At 39.4% G+C, this 25,655-nt stretch overlaps 1 protein-coding gene across 1 annotated transcript in view; it reads left to right on the top strand.

The window, feature by feature from the left end:
• Positions 1-25,655, top strand: part of LOC131894232 (probable ATP-dependent RNA helicase DDX60) — a 97,781-nt gene that overhangs the window by 21,015 nt on the left and 51,111 nt on the right. The window contains exons 6-16 of the mRNA XM_059244463.1: positions 371-487; positions 3,535-3,696; positions 4,754-4,912; positions 8,687-8,828; positions 9,714-9,869; positions 13,733-13,838; positions 14,263-14,378; positions 18,811-18,971; positions 21,218-21,470; positions 23,882-24,048; positions 24,545-24,703. Of these exons, the coding sequence (XP_059100446.1) occupies positions 371-487; positions 3,535-3,696; positions 4,754-4,912; positions 8,687-8,828; positions 9,714-9,869; positions 13,733-13,838; positions 14,263-14,378; positions 18,811-18,971; positions 21,218-21,470; positions 23,882-24,048; positions 24,545-24,703 (1,698 nt within the window). The remainder of the gene's footprint in view (positions 1-370; positions 488-3,534; positions 3,697-4,753; positions 4,913-8,686; positions 8,829-9,713; positions 9,870-13,732; positions 13,839-14,262; positions 14,379-18,810; positions 18,972-21,217; positions 21,471-23,881; positions 24,049-24,544; positions 24,704-25,655) is intronic.

Genomic DNA, 25,655 nt, shown 5'->3' on the forward strand with positions numbered 1-25,655 from the left:
CATGTGTAGACTAGTAAATGCCCTTGAGACTGCTGGCAATGACTGTTTCCAGCACCATATGCCCATGGGGAGGAGAGTCTGGTCTCTTCTCAGGTGCTTGGTTGAAATGTGTCATAGTGAAACACACTGAATTTATATTATTTGTAACTTTGTGAAACTGCTAAAATAAGGTGCTAAATTGCCAGATGAGATAAACAAGTATTACCTTGCTTCCAAGGATTTCTAAACATTGCTGACCATCCTCAATTACATTAGTGTAGATTTTAAACTGAGGACTCTATTGCAATATGATTATTTCTTAAATTTCTGAGTTTTATAGCTGGGAAATAGTAATTTTATTTATAGCAATTTATCATACTTTGTTTTGCAGTTTAAGAAGGAGATTATGATTGCTTACAAAACCCTGATTCGACAGTTGGAAAAATATAGAGACCTGGATTTAACAACTCTGTTTGGAGATTTAAAATTCAATAATATGGTGGGAAAGGTAATAGAACTTGAAAAAATGCTTTTTAGTTGAGCTATCTTTTAAAAAATGTGTGTGTGTGTGTGTGTGTGTGTGTGTGTGTGTGTGTGTGTGTAGGTCAGAGTATACCTTGTATATCCCTCCCAGTGTTTTACCTTGAGACCAGCAAGCTTCCAGGATTTCTCTGGTCTGATGGGCATGACTACAGGCTTACTGTAGCAGTGGAGAGTGGGAGAGATACTAGCCATCTTCCCTCTGTTCCTGGTCTGAGTAGAAATGTCTCTATTTCCCCCTGTAAGTAGGACTAAGATGTAGATGTGTCTAGACTCTGATGTAAAGAAGATGACCCCGAGCTTCTCCTCCTGTTCATACCGTGAACACAGTAGTGTAAGTAGACCTCAGTACTGTTGCTTCCCCTTAGGTTCATTGTTGTCCTGTCACAGTCACACGTTTTCTAAGGCTGCATGCCTGGTGTACATCTACTTCATTATGGTGTACTTTTTTCTTAGTACGGTGTTGGTTCTGTTTGCTGTATTTCCTGTTGAATTTCTGCCTTGGTTGACATCCATGATACTGTAATATAATTTTCAGTTTTTGTCTTGTCTTACATGTATGTGTAAGGTCTTATGTGCTTCATAGAAAAGATCAAAATATTCACACTTTCTTTTTATTATTCTGAAATACTGTCTAGATCAGTGGGACCATACAGTCTTTGAAAATTCGGTAGAATTCTCTGGTTGAAGATGGTGCTTATTTGTTGGGATGGTTCCTTAGTCATTTCACCTACATCATGGATCTTGGTGTACTTAGGCCTACTAATACCAAGAGAATCAATTCTGTAATTTGTTCTGGGAAATTAGGAGTTTCACTCTTTCAAGTTCATTTCCATAGAAGTTTCTAAAGTAGACCTTTGAAAGGCTTTTCTGTCTCGATGTCATTCTCTCTTATTTTTATTTCATACACTTGTGGTTTCTCTTACTTGTTTAATGATGTTTATCTAATTTGAGCTTGAGTTTACAACTATTAACAAGATATACATCTATTAACAAGATATACAGACTTCTACTCTTTTAGTTTATGATTTCATCTTTTACTTTCTTTTGATTTTCTTGTTTCTTTTTATCTATTTTTTTTGAGCAGAGCATCTAATTGTTCTATTTTCTCACTCTTGATGTTAAACATTGTTTAGTCTGATATGTTTTTCTCTGAACACTAGATTTTTATATACAGATAATAATCTTCATTGTATTCCATAGATTATTATATTTAATGATTTTATTATAATTTTTAAGAAATTATTTAACTTCAGTCTGCATTTCCTTTTTCACATGAATGACTTAATAGAAAGTTTAAAAGTTTGGACAGGAATGATGGGATGGTGGTTAAGAGCATTAGGTGCTCTTGCAGAAGACTTGGAATTTAATCCCAGCACTCACATGGTGGTTCACAACCATCCATAACTCCAGTTATAGGAGATCCGATGCCTAACATCTATGGGCATGAAGCATATATTAGGTACAATTGTATGTGCAGGCATATACTCACACCTTAAAGTAATATGAATAAATCTAGAAAAATGAAAATTAAAAATTTCAGATTAAAAGATTACTTTTAAAAATAGCCTTTGCATATCTAGGGCAGATTCATTATTTCTTATGATTGTACTAATTCACTCTTTATTGATATCAGTCCTTTGTATTTCCCATAAGGTTGTAGGATCTCTTTGGTCTCTACAAAGTCTTGAGGTGTCACAAGCATGATAGGGAACTGGATATATTCTCCAGATGGAATATATTATTTCTCGCTTATACATTTCATCATTGTTGTTTCCTGGTACTACTATTTTCCTTTTTAACTGATGCAGAAGAGGAGATTTGGTGCAAAGTATCTATAAAAGTACCCAATACATTCAGAAAGTTGATTGCAATGATATGTGTTGCTTCTAGTCATGTGGATTAGCCACAAAATTATATATGCATATACTTTAAGAAAATATAAGATAAGGGCTGGACAGTTGGCTCAGTGATGCAGAGATCTTACTCTCTTGCATATATACATGCAGGCAAAACCATTCATATTGATAAAATAATTAAAAATATAGTGTAAAGAGCATAAAATTTCTTGTGAGTAATCCAGCGCCTTGGTTAATATAGGAATGTGGGAGGATAATGTATCTCTAAATTTCATCAATAGAATTATAGTATTTAGATTCAAGAATGTGATGGTATTATTCTGAATACATTTCCTTATTATTATGTCTTACTTGCTTATATTGTCAACACTCAGAGGCAAGACTCACATATTTAGAATATATCCTTTAAGTGACATCATGTATTTTACAGTATTAATGGTATGTTAGATGCACACCCTTTTATTACTTTTCAAAATTGTTACATACATATTTTATGATTTCACTAAAATTCTAACAAGTAATATTTTTATGGACATATGGTGTTTCTTGAATGCTAAACATTTAAATTGTTTGAAGATTTGCTTTTACAAATCATTCTGTGATGAACACCTTGGTGTACATACATGTCTTCAGGCAGATTTTGGATTGTTACTCTAGGTTAGGTCTCTAGAACTTGAATGAAAAGAATCAACATATTGACTGTCAATTAAATGTGTTGTCATATGCCTTTGCTTGTTTATAACTTCATTAGCAGAGTGTAAGGAGTGACAAACCATGATTTCTGGTGCTGTCTGTTATTGAAGTAGTAAAAGATGAAAAAGTACTTTGATATCATGAAAGTTAAAAATGCAATTTTTATATTACTAAAGAATATAAGCTGTTTTACTATTTTTCTCATTATTTGAGTTTCACTGGAGAATTAGTATGAAAAGAGTCATGTATTTCCTTGTTGATTTACAGGTGTTATGTTTCATGCATGTATTTGTTAACAGTTTTTTGAAATAGTTTTTATCATTCAAAATTTTTTTCATAATTTTCTTAAGCTGAAATAGCCATATTCTATATGGTCATATCCACCCACTTCTTACTATATGATCACTTATGAATAAATATAGTTTTCTAATTATCCTGACGTTATAATTTTCTGCTGTGACAGGCTTGTGAGACTCTATCTCTGCTTAAGCAGCTCTGGCCAGAAGGATCTGACATCCGACGAGTCCTCTCTGTCACTTCGTGCTCCCTCTCCTTGGAAATGTACCACCGTTTTTTAGGAAACAGAGAGAAGAAAGCATCCAAGCAGACAGGCGAAGTCCAACAGGTGTAGTTGTTACACTGGGATACATGACTGCTTCTCTGTTTTATTGTTTTTCACCCACCGTTTTCCCCACTTGACACTGGCATTTTCTCTCGTGTATATGAACTTTAGAACTAGGAAAATCCCTACAATTCATGTTATAGAGAAGTATGTTGCACCATGATTTAGTGTGTTACCTACAGGTGTTTCATGTAGGATATATTCAGCCCCTGTCACCCACAGGCAGGTAAAAGGAGAAACCACCTACCATGCTACTGTGCTTTGGGCTTTTCTGTGTGCAGTGCATGGAATGCTCAGGAAAGCTTTGCAAGACTAGCTGGGAGAGACTGCTGTTCTTAGGTTTCTTTATTGCAGAAAAGGTCAAGAATCTATTTTGCTTTGCAGTATCTCCTTAAATATAATTTTCAGTGAAACCTTTCTACATGATTAGACATCCAGTTTTAAATCATCCCTAAATTCTGATAGTAAGTCAAACTTTTTTCTCTGGAACTTCTAACCATTAGACCTTTCCTGGGATCTTAGAAGTGTCCCAATGAAGTCTTCTTGCTCCCCCAACAAGTCAAAATGTTTGACAATAACAAAGATGTTCTTGTCCCGTAATGCTAAATATATCTACTTACTTATTCCTCTTGTCATTGTGAACTTACACCTTTTAGCTACATTGCTACCCTGCTGTCCTCATGCTGGCAGTTCATAATATTGCCTTCAGAGTAGGTTGCTTAGACAGAAGAGAGTATTTAGCATGTAGCTCCTCCACCCACCCAAGGTCCTATGAAACCTCCCCTTCATCACCTGGTTTATTAGCTTAAACCTGGAGTCCCTGAAAATACTGAATCATGTTGTATACCAACGTCTGCTAAGCTGGAAGCTTCCTTTCCCCTCTATCTCAGACATGTTTAAACACAGCCTAGTTTTTGGGTAAGTGCTGTCTCTGAAATGGAGAATGTATAAACATGGAATTCTCACATAGAGGGCTTGGCTTCAGAGTTTGTGCTTCCACAAATTGAGTGTGTAGTCTCCCAGCCAGCTCTTCTCTACTCACCTTCTTTAATTTCCTCAGAAAAAGGGTAATTGTTTAACCCTGAAGGACATGGAAGACTTCTGTAAGCTACATTGCCTCAGTGTGGCTTTTCAACTCCATCTACCTCTTTCCCAGCGAGCTCGCTCAAGATTCATCACTTCTAGTTGGATTCAGGACCTCAAGACTGTCTTTAAAATGGTAAATATACTCTCCTTTCACTTACACTTTTGTTTTAACTACTTCAAACATATGGACCACATTAACCTTCAAAACAGATTCATAGAGGGTAGTGTTAAATTTTGGGGGTCTTCAAAAGGTCAGCTTGCTTACATCAGTCACTTGACTAGTGTTAACAATTATATTAAGTAGTAATAATAAGCATCATGGCATGTATCCAACCCAATGAGAAGCTTCTTAAAATTTTCCTTCTTAAAATTCTGTCAGCATTAGGGTTTTCTGTCATTAACAAGGAAGTTCCCAGTGACCACCACATTCTGCTTTGAGAAAGAGCTGAGGAAATAAATGCAAAGCTTTATGATTTTTTTCATTACAGATTATGTATGGATAGAGAGATTTTGGAGAACTTGGGAAAACTGAAAGCAAAAATCTCTCTGGAGTCTTCCGTGTAAATCAGTGCAAGAATCCGTTAATACTTCAGTTTATTCTCTTCATTTTAAATGAACTATATATATATATAATATATATATGTATGTATAATTTATATTAGCCATATATACTTTCTTTTAGGATCCTGAGATAAACAGTCAAGAAAAGTGTCTTATGCCCAATGGAATTAGGAATGTGCTTTTCCAACCTGGAGATGGAGTGAGATAAACATCCTTCATCATCCCACCCCAGCTCTTTCAGACAGTTCATTTTATAGAGAAGACACATATTAAATTTTAACAATTATTGTGAAGGAAGAACTAGAGTATTTTAGAATCTGATAATGAAAAGATCTAGCCAAGTTTGCAAAGGTTTCTCTTAAGAAGTTATATGACTCAAGTCCTGGAGGATAGATAGGAGTTAGTAGGGTGGAGAGAATGGAAACCAGATTCTAGGAGAAGAAACATGCGTGATTGTCCTAACAATAGCATGGCCAAGGAACTGGGGTCCATCCAGTGTATCAAGGACATAGAGTAATGGGGTTAGTGATGAAGCTGATGTAGTGGGTGAGAGACAAGTCAGGTAGACAAGGGTACATCAGGGTAGCTAAGTTTATCATAAGTTCATTGGTGCCTACTAAATGGTTTTAAGCAGGCTAATGGGACTTCTATTTTTTAAAAAGTTTTTGAGTTGCAATGTAGACCACACAGTGTAGACACAAACCTTGATTTGGGGTAATTAGGGGGTTATTTAGCTAACATACCTATCGATGGTGTAGAGACTAAGGAAGTGACTTTTGAACACTCTAGACTTAAGGCTCTGAGTATGTGTCTTCTGTAGCATTCTGAAGAGTGACTTAAGCATAACTGGAGGCAGCTGAACTGCATGGAGAGTGTTCCTTTCTTACTCATGGAGGAACAGCATTTGCATAAATGCCCCGGTCAAAGTACAGCATGGGAGATGTGGAGGGAATTCATGAAGGGCATTGATTTGAGTGTGACTAAAGAGGTGATTAAGTTACATTAATTTTACTTGGTAGTGCTCGTGTTACATTTACTACTACTTATATACATTCTACTATATTAGCACAGTGTGAACTGTGGTTGGAAACTGAAGGTCAGGTATAGGGCACAAGAATGATGGTTCAGTTGGTAAAGCACATGCCTCGCAAGCCTGAGAACCTAACTTTAATCTCCAATGCAGAAGCATGTCTGAAATCAAGTCAGGTGCAGCAATACTCACTTTTAATCCCAAGGATAAGCAGATGGAAAGAACACTTATTGGCCATCTAGCTGACTTGGTCAAGGTCCGGGCCAATGAGAGACCCCTGTTGCATACATCAAGTGGGATATACCAGGGGAATGTCTCCTGAAGTCATGCACACTCCTCCACATACCTGGACAACACACCCTCACTACACCCATATCCATACAAAAGAGTGGTAGGATATATTGAATATCTGCATTTGTGAACATTCATAGCTGTTATAATGGCATTTTGAAAGAGTTTTGTGGTACCGTAAATACTAGACATGACGAAGATGACTCTGTGTAGGTTCTACTGATTCATGAGAGAAAATTCTGTATCCTAAACCCCATAGAAGGACATTCCTCTAGGTGCTTTGTTAGTCCCGCAGGGGGAAACAGACTATGTATTATTAATGAAATGGATATTAACAGATTCACTTCTGGATCCCATTTTCATTTAAACACTTTAATATGGGTCCCTTCAGGTTAATATAATAAATCTACTGATGTCTGAAATTTAAATAAGCATTGTGGCACCAGGAATGTGCTTTGGATTTTGCTATAAAATTTATTCCTCAGTTCTATTAATTTTTTTTTTGTCACTTTATGTAGTTGAAGCCCTGGAACTCAAATGGGAGCTGGCATGACACAGTAGGTGTGAAACAGACTTGTATGGATGCTATTGGTGAAATTATTAAGGCCACTCCATGTAGTTAAAAGGAAGATTTATTTAGTGGGTAACTTACAAATGAAGGGATAGGTAGGTGGCAGGTTCTGGAAAAGACGCAGGGCAATCTGGAGGTGTTCTCTGGAGAACTCCCCTTCGTCTACCTCTTGCGTCCAGGTCCAGGCAACAAGAGCCCTCGGTGGGTCTTCAGGGCCCTCCCTTAGTCTTGCCTTGTAGGCGTGATAGTTACTGAAGCTTCAATGGGGGTTGGAACTTCCAGACCAAAGCTGGAATGGCTACCCACTACAGGATGCCTTCGATATATAACTATTATTAGTGAGGAACTTTGGACTTTTTTTTTTTAAATACACAAGGAAGGTTAAAAGACATTAAAAAAAGTTGTTCAATGTTTGATGACATTATAAGATGGCCTGGCAGGATATACCTGGAAATTCTAGCTGATCATGAACAGCAGCTTCATTTCCCTCATTTCATTGGGAAGCATTAGATTTTAACACCAAGGGAGAATGGATGAAGAAACCTCCCACAGGAGGCTCTCACTTTAGCACTGTAAACCATACCATTGAAGAAGACTCATGTCTACCATGGCCAGAAGTAAGTGCTGTTAGTGCAGACATTCTGCCAGTGTTAAGATGGAGCATCCCTGCATAGCCTTAAGTTGGTGGAGAACTAACAGCTCAGGTGGATGGGAAACATTTTGTTGTTTCTAGAACCCTTAATAGTCCAACACTTGGCAACTCGAAAGTAAACCAGGAAACCTAAATAAAGAACAGAGGCATATTCAAAAGCTGAAGAAATACGTAGTTTTTGAGATTTCGAATCACAATGAGAGGAAACTATCAATAGTAATTATAGATATTTCTTTAACTCATGAAAACAAGATTTTTTTTGAGACAAGTTCTCACTGTGTAACTCAGGTTGGTTTGAGACTGACTGTGTAACAGAGACTGGTCTCAAACTCTCAGCCATCTCTTGCCGTAGCCTCCCAAGTGCTAGGATGACATTCAGTTTAAATTCATTCTTGAGTCAGGTTTTTATTTTATGTTAATGCTTCAGGTTTTTTTTTTGTTTTTTGTTTTGTTTTTTTTTTTTTTTTTTTTGGTTTTTCGAGACAGGGTTTCTCTGTGTGGCTTTGCGCTTTTCCTGGAACTCACTTGGTAGTCCAGGCTGGCCTCGAACTCACAGAGATCCGCCTGGCTCTGCCTCCCGAGTGCTGGGATTAAAGGCGTGCACCACCACCGCCTGGCATGCTTCAGTTTTTAAGGGACAACATAATCCATATTCAAATAAATGGGTTTACATGCTAATGAGAATGGGGACAGTCCTGCCGTTTGCCTTTCATTTGGATTGTAGATGTATATGGAGTAGTTCCATGTATTACTGTGGACAGGAAAGCTGTCAATAACTTTTTTTTTTATTTTTTATTTTCAGAAAAAATGGTGCGAGTATTTCATCCTAAGCAATGTACATATGTTTGAATTTGAGAGTCTGAATTTCCTTCACCTTTCTGATTTAAGTGATAAGCCTTTGTTGAAGAATATTGCTTTTTACTATGAAAATGAAAATGCAGAAGGTATCAACTTACTATATAATGCACATCACCTTCCTTTAGAAAGAAAGCTCATGAAGAATTTTAAACTTCAAAACCATTTCTTAAATGTCTTTTGTTTAAATAATAATTATTTTCCAGTTTCCCAGTCTTTGTTTATGATTTTTATTTATGGCAACTAGGATGAATACAGTAATTCAAAATATTTTTCAGCTTAATATTACTCCATGCGTATTTTTGCTAAAAGCATGAGTTTATGACATTTCAGAACAGTTAGTTTTCATGCATGGTACATATTTATAAAATTGCTCTCATGAATAGAAATATTCATTGTTGATAGATATTTAGAGATTTTTAAGTTTTTCCAAGAGATAATCTCTATACTTTCTTTGTGTAATTTGTTTTTTTTGTTAGAATAACTTTTCTTGTGTTTTTATAGTCAAAGGAACAGAAAACACATTTTGATTGAGTGCTTAATTGAGTAGTATTGAAATGTCTTTGACATCAAGATTTGGTCTCTTCATATTGCAGGCATTGGGATAAATTAGTTACTTATAAAACAACAATTCTTCCTTAATCTTTATTTTAGTTTTATTCAGTGTTAACGGTTACAAAGTTATATGTGGTATAATATTTTTATTACCTTAATTAAATCTCCACTGTTGGTTATCATTAGTAAAGACATTAATTTTTAATATTATGTTGTCAAACAGAAAAGCATGATCAATTTTAAGACGTGTCATGGCATTGTCCACAGCCATGATCATTTTCATTTACATTCAGTGAGAAGCCCACTGAAAATCCCACAGCTTGCCTCATATTTCAGAACCTAGTGACTTTAGTGAAGTTGTGTGTTTCTATGCATTTGTCGATGCTTCTTAATACAGAGTATTTTTAATTATGATCCAGGCCTGGATTTGGATGTAGGAGATGTCATCATGAAGGAATATGTACATCTCTGGGACACTGTGTCGAAGTTGGTCAGAAACTTTGATGTGGGGAAACCATTTCCTTTGAGAACAACAAAATGTCATTTTCTTAAAAAGACCCCATCGCCAATTAAAGGTAATTTATTCCTAACTTAAATTGAGGGAAAAAATGTTTGAAAACTCCAAGTAGAAATAATTTTCTAGCATTTGTGTGTTTAAATAATTGTCATGTCTATGTGGTGGTGTGCTTTGACTAATATTGACCATTTGTATGTAGTTTATAATTAATATTGCCAATTTAAAAAATCAGAAACAAATGGGTGTGAATTCTATTTCTAGCAATGTGACCTCTGTCAACTGAAAATTTCAGTATTCTATTACAGAATGATAGTTCCTCTCCAAACAGTAGAATGGGAGAAGCCTGCAAGAGCTTCTAACCAGAGCAGCTGAGAACCATCTAAGCCAGCATAGACTGGCATGGCACCATAATCAGCATCTGTCTTATACAGTAACAAAACAATCAGTAGGCATATGTTGGGCAGACTATGATATGCCAAAGAATAAAAAGGAGACAACAGCCCCTTTAGAAAGCCTTTGCCCAGATCACTCTATTTGCCTTCTCTATGCTACAGATATGCAGAGTGTCTCTGGTGACAGATACAGGAGATGAGGCCAGAACCAGGAAGTGGTAGAACAGACAGTCTTCATGAAGACTAGGTCCATAGAAAACCCCAAAGATTAGCTCCCTCTAGACCTGCCTTTTAATGAACAGAAGTAACAAAGGAGTCACACTGGTTCTGGAAAATGCTAGATGGCTATTGAGAATTTGGAATTTAAGCTGAGGTCACAAGGCCACTCTAATCCTGTAAATGAAAATGATCGGAGAGATCTGGCAAATTATTATGAGGAACAAATCACAAACATTTGTTTTATAGGATTATGTGTCAAAGATGGATGTTGATAGAATTTATGAAAGAGCTGAGGAATAACTAAGAATACAATTAGCTGTGGACTTAGAACTGATAACTTCTGTATTTTTTTTAAGTCATCAAGCTATTATATACCTTCTGAATATAATTTGAAAACATTTAAGAGAGATTAAATATAAAATTAGAAATGAGAAAACTAATAGAAACTCTAAGCCAATATTCATTCCTATAAGCAAACTTGTAGAAATCAAAATACTGAGTGGGTTTAAAAGCTGATTGGATATTAATAATGGGGGAGTTTGAGCAGCATAAATAAATAGAAAAAAAGTCACACTTAGGGTTGGAGACATTCCTCACTTTTAGTGTGTCCAACCATGTATGAGGCCATGGGCTCAGTTTCCAACATAAGAAAATGAAACAGGTTAAAAATATCATTATGAAGCCAGGCGGTGGTGGCACACGCCTTTAATCCCAGCACTTGGGAGGCAGAGCCAGGCGGATCTCTGTGAGTTTGAGGCCAGCCTGGGCTACCAAGTGAGTTCCAGGAAAGGCGCAAAGCTACACAGAGAAACCCTGTCTCGAAAAACCAAAAAAAAAAAATATCATTATGAGAAATGACTTAAGCTGGTTACAGAAAGAATACTACTGTGTGATACCATTTACATGCACAATCTTAAAAAATACATAGAAGTAGAGCAAAGTAAACAGGTAGTTATTGAGGGAGCAGTGTTAGGGGATGGGAAATGTAGGTCAAAGTGTACAAATTTACGCTTATGGAAGAGAATAGATCTAGATTTGATGTACTTGATGAGGGTAATGTATTCTATGAGGGCTAACACTGATCACATTATATATTCTATTATATACACTAGTGATTTGGGAAAGTAAATGATTTTAGGTAATCTTAACACCAAAACACCCACAAAAACTTACAAGGAAATACAGAAATATTTAATAGAGTGGACATGTTGTTTTTCCTGACTGTACCACTAGTTTACTCTGTGTATCCTTTTGTTTTCATGGTGTGCGCTTCTTGAGATAAGGTGCTGTGTAGTCTGGACTAGTCTTGAGCTCACTAGGTAGATGAGGATGATCTTGAGTTCCTGATCATCCTGCCTCCACCTTCCAAGTGCTGATATCACAGGGATGCACCACCAGGCCCAACTAACATTATGCACATCCATCTATCCATCCATCCATCCATCCATCCATCCATCCATCCATCCATCCATCCATCCATCATCTATCTATTTGTCTATCTATCTGTCTGTCTATCTATTATCTACCTATCATCTATGTCTTAAGATAAGTATATTAAAGCATAGTATATACCTTAAATAAATATACAATTAAAATCTGACACACATTAAAAGACATGAAGAATGAATGGTTCATTTGGAAACTTAGAAGGAAAGAAGGAACTGATGTGAGTGGAGTGATGTTTGAAGATATAATGATCAAACATTTACCTGAATTAATGATGACAAGTTTTACACATTGAGGCTCTCAAATGGGGTAAATGAAATGCAAGAACGTATTGAACTGGACAAATACATTCCCTAGACACACAAAGTGAAACTGTAACTTGTGAAAAATACAGAACATCTCAAAGGAATCAGAATGAAATACAAAGGAAGAAAAGTTAGTTGTGACAAATTTCTCAATGACGATGAAATTCAGAGTGCAGCAAAATTATATGTAATTATTAAATTGTCAAAGGGTGGAGGGTACTATGCATATTTGCATAAAAACAAAAATTTGTTTAGTCATAATAGCGTCCTTAATACTGTAATGAATTTCAGGAAATATGATTTAGAGGAAGTTTCAAAAGAAATATTTATTGAGAACTTAAGATACATGCGTGTGTGAGTTTGTATGTGTGTGTGTTTGTGTGTGTGTGTGTGTGTGTGTGTGTGTGTGTATTCTTGTCTTCTATGACAATGAATCCCACGAGCCAAATTCCACTGGTGTAAGGAGGTTACTGGGCCAGTCAGGGAGTGGTTCAAGTGAGATTAGGGCAGGAGATGAAGAGCACTATGCAGAACCTATCTATGGGTAAATTTCTACTTGGGGAGACATAAGGTGAACTGGGAACCTTGGAGTGAGGTTCACATTATCTTGGAAACATTTCTTGTGAGGAATAAGAGAGATGGAGTAATTATTCTCCAGTTCCTATCATGGCTTTGGATGAGGGTTATTCTCAGGGCTTCTGGTTTGATCTGTGGGCTACATGGAGAAAAGCACTTAAACTCATTGTTGTAGAAGGTATCCTGGGAAAACACAGGACTAGAGAGCATCAGGAGAATTATGAATAATATGTTAAATAAAAAGTATTCATTAGCCAATTATCTCAGTTAAAAGATGTATCTGATCTCTCTCTCTCTCTCTCTTTCTCTCTCTCTCTCTCTCTCATCTATCTATCTATCTATCATCTATCTATAATCTATCTACCTATTTATCATTTTTCTATCACCTGTCTATCTGATCTATCTTTTTTTTGGTCATCTATCTACTTGTTTTTGTATAAGCTTGTATATAAATCAAAAGGGAGCTCAAAGGGAGTATTGTAATGATATCAATCTCATCACCTTTGCTTTTTTCTGTTTTTAATTTCATTTTGATACTCTATATGTGATCTTTCAGATTGCTATCTTTAGATACTTTATCACTTAGTAGACAAAAATAAAAGGATTAAACATTTGAACATAAGCACCACAGGAATCATCTATTATGTATCTCTCTATCATCTATCAATAATTTGTCATGTTCACCATCATAATGCATCTATACAGACATATATCTATCAATTCATTTATCTAGCTACCCATCCACCTATCTATTTAATCTATATACCTATTTGCTTGGTTATTATTTATCTATTTATTTTCTACTATGTTCCTAAAGACTAATATAGGGAAATAACTTTATGAGCAGGATTGGAATTACAATATAACTGAAGTGAATATAAAATATTTTTAAATGTGAAATTTTGGAAAACAATGTATTTATTGTCTTCCTTTCTGAAAGTTTCACATTAAACTTGATCATATTTTTTTTTGTTTGTTTACAGAAAGTTCCCAGGAGAAGATGCCAAATTTGGGTTTTATTCCAATGTCATGTAATTTGGTTGATGAATTTACTGGAGACATTTTGAAAGACTTGCCTTTCCTAAAGTGGTAAGGCCTCCATATGTTTTAATAAATACTTGTTTGGAATGGATAATATTTATTAAATATTCTTTGAAAAAGCCTTTTCTGAATAAACTCCAGAAACAAGCTACTTTTATGATAGTAAATTACACATAATATATATTTGCATCATTTTGCCCATTGACCATCTTTATTGCATCTGTATGATTTTAGTTGGAGAACAAAGCACTCTCCCACTATTTTTAAATTAATAGAACAAGGAATGTTTGAGAGTGTTGGAGACATGATAGTCCTGGCTTCTGAAGCTTCTAATAAAATGCCCTTTGCATTCCACCACACGTGCTGTGTCCCAGGAAGAGGAGAAGGAACTATGATTTTTCAAAGTTACAAAATGTGTTGGATTTGGAGACATGAAATTTGAAATATGCTTGTATTTCTTTTTGTCTCACAGTGATGACCCCATCGTCACCTCACTGGTTAAGTACAAGGAGTTTGATGAACTTGTGCACTGGCATTCCCACCGACCCCTCAGTGATGATTATGACAGGACAAAGGCCAATTTTAATGGTGAGCTTGCTGATTCTGTTAAACCAATATAAATCGACCTCACTCTGCCCTTTATTTCAAAGTGAAAAACACATTATGAATACCAATCAGAAGTTTTGGGGAAGAACAGTCAACAAGACATTCAGATGGACACCAGGAAGGATGTTAACAGAGTTCTCCATTTGTTTCCTGGTGGTTATCCATATGGAGGTTGTAGATGTCTTAGGCAGAGGAGCTTGACACTGTGTTAAGGGAAGATGATTTGTGTTTAAGAAATCTGGATGTTCTTTGTTGAAGTCTAATATATAGTGGTTAAACTCTCTGATCTATGGCTGTGGCCCAGGATGAGGGCCTTGTTTTTTTCCTATCCAATACTTCAAGGAACCAGAATGTCTCAGATGGTTTTCTTCTTGATTTTGTCTACTGAAGCTCATTCACAGGGCACACGACAGGTAAAGCTCAGAGTCTGTCTCTAAAACAAAACACTACCACCCCAAGCACCCTGGAAGGGTACTCATGGGTCCGTACTCCTTATTGCTAATTCTGATGGATTCTGGAGGAGAGATGGCCAATATCGTCAGTTGTGTATCCAATGATGCGCTCATAATGCCCCACTGGCAGTTGTTCAAACCTGTGGACAAACCCATAGACCTGATTAAAATTAGTGGGTCAGGAATTAAAAAAAAAATAGATGAGTTTGGGAAAAAGACTTGTAGAGAAGTGGGGGAGATGACAAGTTCAAAAGGATATAAATGAGATGGTGTAATTAATTAGAGTGCATTACATCCATTGCCAAAGAACATATTTAATCAATAAAATTAACTAACATTCTTAGTATTCACTTTTGGAAGTAGACTGTGAAAAATTGTTTTGGAAGTATTTGAGCTGCTGGGAGTTGTTGGCCAGTGGTAGAACCCTTGACCTGCATGAATGAAATCCTAGACTTAATTCCATAGGTTACATAGCCTATGGAATTAAATATATTTATTTTCTTTCAGTATTTTATTGTTCTCTTCCAGGACTTTATTGATTTCTTCTAATTTGTTTGCCCTTTCCTCTAGTTGTTTACAGCGTTCTTCACATTTTTTTGTCTTTTCCTCTACACGAGCCTCTAGCTTCTTCATGATGACATTCATAAGGCTATTTTCTTCTGCTTCTTCCAATTTCTGATGTTCAGGTCTAGGTGTTGGAGGAGGGCTAGGGCCTGGTGATGGTGTATTACTATTCATTTTGTTGTATGTGTTTCTGCCTTGACGTCTGCCCATCTCCTTGTGGTTCGTTCCTGGCCTTATCCGCACACTTGGTTCAGAGCTGACAGATTCAGGAAGTCTCTCTCTCTTGTCCAGATGGGAGCTCTCTTGTCCAAATTGGAAGTCCGGGGCAGGATGGAAGCTCTTGTTCAGAAGGGAAGTCCGGGGGAGGATGGGTGCTCTTCTCTCTCTCTCTCTCTCTCTCTCTCTCTCTCTCTCTCTCTCTCTCTCTCTCTCTCTCCTCCAGATGGGAAATCCACGGCAAGATGGGAGCTGGGGGCCAGCCTCTAAGTCTCAAGAAGAGGCTTGGGGCTCAGGCGGATGGGCGTGGGGGCAGGGCGTGGAGACTGCAGGGTCTGCCAGGGGTCTTGGAGAAGGAGATCCTTCCCGGTTGGGGTAGAAGGGCACCTGCCCGGGGTCCAGAACCTGGGCCCAAGTTGGGCAGGTCTTCCCCGGAGTGGCTGGTGCCCAGGGATGGGGTAGGGGGCAAGCTAGGGCACTCACCTGTGCTTCAGAAGGGAAGTCCTGGGCAAGATGGGAGCTGGGGGGCCTGGCCTCTAAGTCTCAGGCAGAGGCTTGGGGCTCAGGCAGATGGGCGTGGGGGCAGGGCGTGGAGACTGCAGGGTCTGCCAGGGGTCTTGGAGAGGGGGATCCTTCCCAGTGGGGCTAGAAGGGCACCTGCCCGGGGAGCAGAACCTGGGCCCAAGTTGGGCAGGTCTTCCCCGGAGTGGCTGGTGCCCAGGGATGGGGTCGGGGGCAAGCTAGGGCACTCACCTGTGCTTCAGAAGGGAAGTCCGGGGGAAGATGGGAGCTGGGGGCTGGCCTCTAAGTCTCAGGAAGAGGCTTAGGGCTCAGGCAGATGGGCGTGGGGGCAGGGCGTGGAGACTTCAGGGTCTGCCAGGGGTCTTGGAGAAGGGGATCCTTCCCGGTTGGGGTAGAAGGGCACCTGCCCGGGGTCCAGAACCTGGGCCCAAGTTGGGCAGGTCTTCCCCGGAGTGGCTGGTGCCCAGGGATGGGGTCGGGGGCAAGCTAGGGCACTCACCTGTGCTTCAGAAGGGAAGTCCTGGGCAAGATGGGAGCTGGGGGCCAGCCTCTAAGTCTCAGGAAGAGGCTTGGGGCTCAGGCAGATGGGCGTGGGGGCAGGGCGTGGAGACTGCAGGGTCTGCCAGGGGTCTTGGAGAAGGGGATCCTTCCCGGTTGGGGTAGAAGGGCACCTGCCCGGGGTCCAGAACCTGGGCCCAAGTTGGGCAGGTCTTCCCCGGAGTGGCTGGTGCCCAGGGATGGGGTCGGGGGCAAGCTAGGGCACTCACCTGTGCTTCAGAAGGGAAGTCCTGGGCAAGATGGGAGCTGGGGGCCAGCCTCTAAGTCTCAGGAAGAGGCTTGGGGCTCAGGCAGATGGGCGTGGGGGCAGGGCGTGGAGACTGCAGGGTCTGCCAGGGGTCTTGGAGAAGGGGATCCTTCCCGGTTGGGGTAGAAGGGCACCTGCCCGGGGTCCAGAACCTGGGCCCAAGTTGGGCAGGTCTTCCCCGGAGTGGCTGGTGCCCAGGGATGGGGTCGGGGGCAAGCTAGGGCACTCACCTGTGCTTCAGAAGGGAAGTCCTGGGCAAGATGGGAGCTGGGGGGCCTGGCCTCTAAGTCTCAGGCAGAGGCTTGGGGCTCAGGCAGATGGGCGTGGGGGCAGGGCGTGGAGACTGCAGGGTCTGCCAGGGGTCTTGGAGAGGGGGATCCTTCCCAGTGGGGCTAGAAGGGCACCTGCCCGGGGAGCAGAACCTGGGCCCAAGTTGGGCAGGTCTTCCCCGGAGTGGCTGGTGCCCAGGGATGGGGTCGGGGGCAAGCTAGGGCACTCACCTGTGCTTCAGAAGGGAAGTCCGGGGGAAGATGGTAGCTGGGGGCTGGCCTCTAAGTCTCAGGAAGAGGCTTAGGGCTCAGGCAGATGGGCGTGGGGGCAGGGCGTGGAGACTGCAGGGTCTGCCAGGGGTCTTGGAGAAGGGGATCCTTCCCGGTTGGGGTAGAAGGGCACCTGCCTGGGGTCCAGAACCTGGGCCCAAGTTGGGCAGGTCTTCCCCGGAGTGGCTGGTGCCCAGGGATGGGGTCGGGGGCAAGCTAGGGCACTCACCTGTGCTTCAGAAGGGAAGTCCTGGGCAAGATGGGAGCTGGGGGCCAGCCTCTAAGTCTCAGGCAGAGGCTTGGGGCTCAGGCAGATGGGCGTGGGGGCAGGGCGTGGAGACTGCAGGGTCTGCCAGGGGTCTTGGAGAGGGGGATCCTTCCCAGTGGGGCTAGAAGGGCACCTGCCCGGGGAGCAGAACCTGGGCCCAAGTTGGGCAGGTCTTCCCCGGAGTGGCTGGTGCCCAGGGATGGGGTCGGGGGCAAGCTAGGGCACTCACCTGTGCTTCAGAAGGGAAGTCCGGGGGAAGATGGGAGCTGGGGGCTGGCCTCTAAGTCTCAGGAAGAGGCTTAGGGCTCAGGCAGATGGGCGTGGGGGCAGGGCGTGGAGACTTCAGGGTCTGTCAGGGGTCTTGGAGAAGGGGATCCTTCCCGGTTGGGGTAGAAGGGCACCTGCCCGGGGTCCAGAACCTGGGCCCAAGTTGGGCAGGTCTTCCCCGGAGTGGCTGGTGCCCAGGGATGGGGTCTGGGGCAAGCTAGGGCACTCACCTGTGCTTCAGAAGGGAAGTCCTGGGCAAGATGGGAGCTGGGGGCCAGCCTCTAAGTCTCAGGAAGAGGCTTGGGGCTCAGGCAGATGGGCGTGGGGGCAGGGCGTGGAGACTGCAGGGTCTGCCAAGGGTCTTGGAGAAGGGGATCCTTCCCGGTTGGGGTAGAAGGGCACCTGCCCGGGGTCCAGAACCTGGGCCCAAGTTGGGCAGGTCTTCCCCCGGAGTGGCTGGTGCCCAGGGATGGGGTCGGGGGCAAGCTAGGGCACTCACCTGTGCTTCAGAAGGGAAGTCCTGGGCAAGATCTTAAATATATTTATATTCAAATATATATATATATATGTATATATATTTGAAAAGTTACCACCTTTTTCGATATGTTGAAAGTTATTCTATGGATGAGATTTAAGATACCTTCTTTGGTCAAACTGATCAGACAAAATTGCTATTCTGTACTAGAAAGGAAAGTGCCTGTATTTGGAATGGTGGGAAGAGTTAGAGGTACATCTAAGAAATCATAATCATTTTACATTTTAAGTTTTTTTCTTTTTTCAGAGCATTCAAAAGACCCCCGTCAACTTAGAAGTTTGCAGAAGTATCATGTCTTTCAACGATTTTATGGGAACTCATTAGAATCAGTCTCTTCCAAGATCATCACAACTCAAGGTGTTAAGCCGAAGAAGGATTGTAATAAGTCCAGGGGCTCGAAGACACATGTAAGTTTCTGTAAATTCTATTATAACAAAAATCTCTTGCTGCTATTCTTTATTAAAGTGATGTTTGCTCATCCCATTGATGTTTCTTTCCATGAGACAGCTTCCTTTTTTATATGGGTCTAGTGGTTTGAATGAGATGTCTCCCATAGTCTCAGGTATTTGAATGCATGACTCCCAGTGAGCAGCACTGTTTGGGGAGGCTCAGGAGGTTGGCCTTGCTGGAGGAAGTGTGTCACGGGTGGCTGGCTTTGAGAATTTAAAGCCTTGCCATTCCTGCTTGCAGTTTAAAATGCAAACTTTCAGTTTCTAACTCCGGGTGCCATGCTTCTGCACTGCCATCATGAATTCTTATCCCTCTGGAATCATAAGCTCAAATAAACTCTTTCTTCTATAAGTTGTCTTGATCATGGTGTTTTATTACACAGAAAAGTAACAAACACAAAGAGTAATCACATTTATTATGATACCCACTAAGAAAGTCTAACATATATAAATTATTGCATATGATTCTCTCTATGCAGTAACATATACTTATTTAGAGAAGCAAATAAAGCATTAAGTAACTAAAGGCTTGGCTTCAAATTTTGCAATAATATTAAAATGTAGGTTATTAGCTAATAACAATCAGAATGTTTTTCACAAATGGAGCATAAATAAACATGAAACACATGGGTTTCTTTGCTTGACTTATATAGATTTTCTGCACTTTCCTCAAAGTATTTAAATAATTATTGCAGTCACCATTTTTTCAAGTACAACATTAAAGCTGTATATTTCCTCTTTCTGTACAGATTACTTCCCCTTAATTTTATTATTTATCCTACTGGCATTGTTATTTTTCTATCAATTCCTATCCAAAGGCCATAATTGAGGATAAAATACAGGCGATCAGAGCTCAATTTATTTCTAGAGTAAAATACTAAGATGTGAGAATTAAATGTTAGTATTTCTGATAATATTACCATGCAAGTATAGATTACATTTGAAAACTGGACTTACTCATTTGATGAAGGGTGAAGGTCATATTTTAAAGGTTTGGCAATTCGTTAGCATTTAGTGGGCTCCGAAGCTGAGGATCTGAAGAAGGCACTTATTTCATGGAGACTCTCTGAATGGCAACTGTTTTACTATATTGTAAGAGAACAACTTAGCACATCCAGCTGACAGGAATCGTGACAGGTGGCCTTGTCAAAGGCTAACCTAAATAATGGAAAGTTTTTGTCTGAATTCTTTTGCCAACATAATTCTATAATTTGTCCTTTAAAGATTATTTATTTTTTTGTGTTTGTATGATGAGTATATGTGGCGGGTGCCATGGTGTATATGTGGAGGTCAATGGGGGTTGCCACGATACGTATATTGAAGCCTGAAAAAGCTTTGTGGAGTCCTCTCCTTGCACCTTTCCATGGATTCTGGGGGCTGAACTCGAGCTTCAGGCTTGTAAGACAAGCACCTTTACCTGAGGAACCATGTCATTGGTCCTCTAATTTGACCATGTAAAATAAAATAAATAGAGTTCGTAAAACCACAGTAAAAGAGGGTCCATATTATATTTAAATCATTTGAAAACACTTATTTAGGTAAGGCAAACCACTTGTATATATGATGATCCCTGTCCACTCCTTGCTTTCAGCTCCTGTTTCTTATTCACTCAATCAATATTATGGACTAAATATTTTTGGCTTAGGGAATCCAGGCAACTTCAGTGCAATTTTATCTCCAAGATCTCAGATTAGGGAGGAAGAATGGTGCGTGTAGGTACAGGCATAGTAAACCTTGGTGAGTAGTTTTATAGGTGCTTGCCAAGGGAGCAATACAGTATTATTAGGCATGAGATTCAGAGAGTGATTCATGATAGGAACATCATGATCACATAGGGAGTTGGAAGGCGACTTGGTAGAGAAGGCAGCAGAAATGTGGTCCCATAGAGGATAGCAGATATCACTGCATGGAGACATGAAAGAATCTTTGCAAGGTCTCTTTGACATTGATTATGTTTACCCTTTTATAATTGACACTACATGGATATTTAGGAGATTCTACAGCAAGTCTTTATATTCACCAAGTTGAATTATTATGTTTTCAATCAACAGAGTTTTAATTAAAAAAACATATTTTTATGACTATTCAAGTAGGCAATGGTGGTCAGAATCATCAGTGCATACTTAAAAATATCATTTCCCTCATGAAATGTCAATCTGGAATAGTTCTATCTTGTCACGAAATGTTTCTTTCCATTTGGGCAGGAGACCAAGGCTGACATCATTGCTAGAGAGAATAAGAAGAGGTTAATTGCCAGGGAAGAACAAAAAGAAGAGGAAAAATGGAATACCCTGTCATTTTCTATTGAGAAGGAGATGAAAAGGAACTTAAACTCTGGGATGAAGAAGCTGGAGGAGTTTTTGAAATCGTGTAAAAGTAATTCAGTGAAAGCTCAGGCTGAAAAAGTTGGGTTAATGGCTGGCTTGAAGGCTTGGAAGGATCACTGCCGAGCTGAAGGTGAGTGGTCTGTGGTTCTGCTGGCTTACCTTGATGAGCTAGAGGGTTCACAGTGATGTGATGATGGTGGTTTTTCACCTGCTAACCAGAAATTTGTATAGTAGGACCCATAAGGGATTTTTGTCTCTGTTTCTATCAATGAGCAATGACATCTCAGAGAGGTGGCCAACAGCAAAGACATAGCACATTCGTAAGACCAATTAAAGATAGGTTTAAACTAACTGCTGACCAGGAAGAGAGCATTGTTAGCAGAACCAATAACAATACAACGCGGCACAGAGCAAGAACCCGTCATCCACTTTTGAGTTCCGAAGTATAAACATTTTCTTTCTGGATAAGTTGGTGCTTATGTTTGCCTCTTAAGTTAGTTTCCTGTTGGTTGTTGTTATAAAATACTTTGACAAAGGCAACTTAATGGAGAAAAGGTTTATTCTGTCTGACAGCTCAAGGGGACAGTTGATTGTTGGGGAGGGCATATCAAAGTAGCAGGAGTTTGAAGCAGCTGGTTACATCATATTCCACTCACAGTTAAGATGGGTTTTCTTGCATTAGTTAGCCTAATAAAGATAATCCCTTACAAGCATGTTCATAGGCCCATCCTCCAGGTGATTCCAGATCTTGTAAAATTTACAATCAACACCAACCATACAGACTTCAACAATGATCACCCCTACCCTACAGACTACTTCCAAAGTGAGCGAGGTTATTCCATGTACTCTCCTTTACATTTCCATGGAGGGAAATAAGATAAGACATAGAAGAGGATGATAAGGATAAAGTAGGACTGCCTAGGTAGAGATGTCTAAACTGGTTAGAGGTATATGATTTACCTTAGCATATATTTATCTTTCTTTCCAACTAAGACACTGAGTCAGGATTTGCAGCTCGATACCACCAACAGAGATCAGAATTTAGAGTGGCTTAAAGAATATAGTACTTTATTTCATTTGAGATTGCTTGTAGGTGCTGTAGACAGATAGCAGAGTTCCAGCTGGGATTTCCGGGTTCTTCTGCCAAGCAACGAGAAAATGGGCAGGACTCATGGTTAGTGGTAGAAGCAGAGACAGTCTTTTAAGGAACTAAGTACTTCTAGGAAAGGTCAGAAGTTTAATATCCTAGTGCCTATGCCCAGAGTTGTGACCTTTTATAAGTTATTTACATAGCTCTGTTTTACTCTCCATCTGCACACTGAAGTGTCTTCAGATTTATTTACTTTTTCTGTGTGTGTGTGTGTGTGTGTGTGTGTGTGTGTGTGTGTGTAAGGTGTCCACAGATGCAGGCGAAGACATCAGATTCTCTGAAGCTGGAGTTCCAGGTGATTGTGAGGCTTCTGACATCATTGTTGGGAACCCAACTCCATAAGAGTGGCAACTACCCTCACCACTGACCTGTCTCTCCAGCGCCCTCTCTCTCCTTCAGTGTACTTTCCTGGCCACCAAAATCTTACACTCAGATATCCTTAGTCAGAATTTAGTCACAGGGCACTTTAACCACAAGGAGGACCAGGAAACACATACTTTTACCTAGGTATGTAGAATTCCCAGTACCACAAAGACATAAATAAGGAATCTTTGGAACTACATGGTGGATAGAGAAATTAAGATTAGTAACTGCCAGAGATGCTTTTGTTCTTACTTTTCATACAACCAGATTTTACCCATCCATATCCAATTCATGAACTATCTTTCCATAAAGACTTCCTCAGGAATCAGCCCCATATAATGTCTGTAGTTTCTAATGCTTGGTGTGAACCAATCGCATATCATATACTGTGTAAGTGAACTGACTGCTCCTGGAGTGTAAGACCTCTGTTTCCTTTACTTGGCTTCCTCTTGTATAATAGTTCTCAATATGGGATTGGTAGTACTTGTTTAATAGGTGAGAGTGGGCACCAACTAAAGGAAAAGTGGAACCAAAACAGGTGTGAGAATGAAGAGTTTAGCAATGGGGAGAAATAAACAGTGTGTGTGATGTCAGAGAAGTGAACAGGTTGTCAGAGTCTGGATGTGGTAGCTGGAAGAGATGGATTGCACTGAGCGAACTGTGGATTCAGGGCTCACAGCCAGTATTTCTCTGTGGAAAATAGGGCAAAACTAATGTTGCTAAGATTAGAGTCTTATACTTAAAATCATGCAATTATTTTTTTAACAGAGGAGACATGGCAAAAAGAGACAATCTTTATAATTCACCATAATATCCTACAAACTTCAATTTTAATAATATTTTAATTGTGAACTGTAAGATTTTTATCTAGTCCTTTCTATTCTCAAATATCCATTGATGGTGAGTAAGACAGTGAGTTTCAATAAATGTAGTGAAGATTGATAGGCTAGGTAAATGATCTTTATTAGTAAACATTTGTAATGTTGATGGCTTTTACAACAATTTTATTATTTATATTTTGTGCCAAGGTAAAACCTCAAAAGACTTAAGCATAGCTGTTGATATGATGAAGAGAATGCATTCGTTGTTGGACAAATACTCTGAACTTCTGCAAGAACCAGATCGGAAGCTCATAGCCAGATGTCTTATGTACTTAGGGTTTGAGGAGCTAGCAAATTCTTTGTATCCAACCCAGGTAACATATTGTGATAGATTTATTTTAACTCAGCCATTATTTGCTCTACATAAAGCGCATGTCAAAAAGAGTCATCTCTTTTATGTATATTTTTAATAGAAAATATCATCTTAGTTAATTCAACTGCCAAAAGTTGAATTAATCAAGAATTAGAAATTTTTTATACAACTTGGCTATCACACTAAATGTCAGAAGATTTATGCAGACTTTTAAAACTAACCTGATACTGATAATTTAACAAAACAGCTCAAATCTATAATGGTGTTGACTTATTTTAAATATGTCAGGCTGTAGCTACAAATATTAGAGTAAATATTTGAAAATCTTGACATCTACTGATTAGTTTGTATTTCAGAAAAGTCATAATGTCTTCATGATGTTTGAAGGATGATTAAAATTGTTTTCATATAGAAGAAGCTCAGTCATAAACCTTTTTATTATTTCAATGATGCTATAACTTAAATTGCTTTCAAAATAATCTTTTAAAACAATACAGGATGAAGCAGATGATATAAAAACAAGAAAAAAGAATAAATATTCTGTTGGAATTGGGCCAGCTCGGTTCCAACTACAACATATGGGTCATTATTTGATACGAGAAGAAAGAAAAGATCCAGACCCAAGGGTCCAAGATTTTATTCCTGATACATGGCAGGTAAAAATTTGAATAAAAATAATTCTTATATGTTGTAATCTTGTATGCATCATGGAGTTTCTTATTGCTACATCTCTCTCTCTCTCTCTCTCTCTCTCTCTCTCTCTCTCTCTCTCTCTCTCTCTGTGTGTGTGTTAATATTTGTATTTGTCATGGACTTCATAATATCGAGTTATTTCATTTAAAAGTCATTTCACTTAAAATTCATTGTTATTTAAAATGTCTCATTTGGACTAATTCTTCCATTTAAAGAAATTAAAATTTTCATTTACTATGTAGACCATTTCCTTGGTGAGGTATTGGATTCACACACATAGATTCAAAGCTTAAGGATGTCTGTGCTATTAGCTATTCTCATTCTGTACCAGGCTCCAGGTTTTCTCTCTGTCAATAGAATTTCATATGTAAACAATATAAATACTCGTGAAGAAATTCAGGTAATTTAGACAGTGGAAAATTGTTTATGGATTTACAGACTGCACACACTACTACTCTAGCTAAATTTCTCTAAACACATATAAGATAAATATTGATAGCTACACAATTTGCAAGTAACTACTTCTGCACACAATTAAATATATACATATATAATATATATATCTGACAAAATGAACATTATTTACTTATGAAAATGCAATTTTGTAGGTTTAGTCTGACTAGTTGTCCCTTTCAGTTCATGTTTTGTAAGCCATTTTTCACTAATGTAATGAAAAACGCGAGGCAGCCTAGCTTTAATGTAAAGATGCTCATTTACCTTCCATTTCTGGAGTTCCCACACCAGAGATTGGATGGCTCCATTGCTCTGGCTTCCAGTGCCAGCTTGACAACAGAATGGCATCACATTATGGTGGGGCAGCTTGTGTGAGAAAGCATAAAACACTGTGAAAGCAAGAATCAGAGAGAGCTAGTTGGGCTGAGGCTTTATAGAACAAACCTTTTAGAAAGGATTCTC

The sequence above is a fragment of the Peromyscus eremicus genome, chromosome 17 (assembly GCF_949786415.1).
Source record: "Peromyscus eremicus chromosome 17, PerEre_H2_v1, whole genome shotgun sequence".
NCBI lineage: Eukaryota > Metazoa > Chordata > Mammalia > Rodentia > Cricetidae > Peromyscus > Peromyscus eremicus.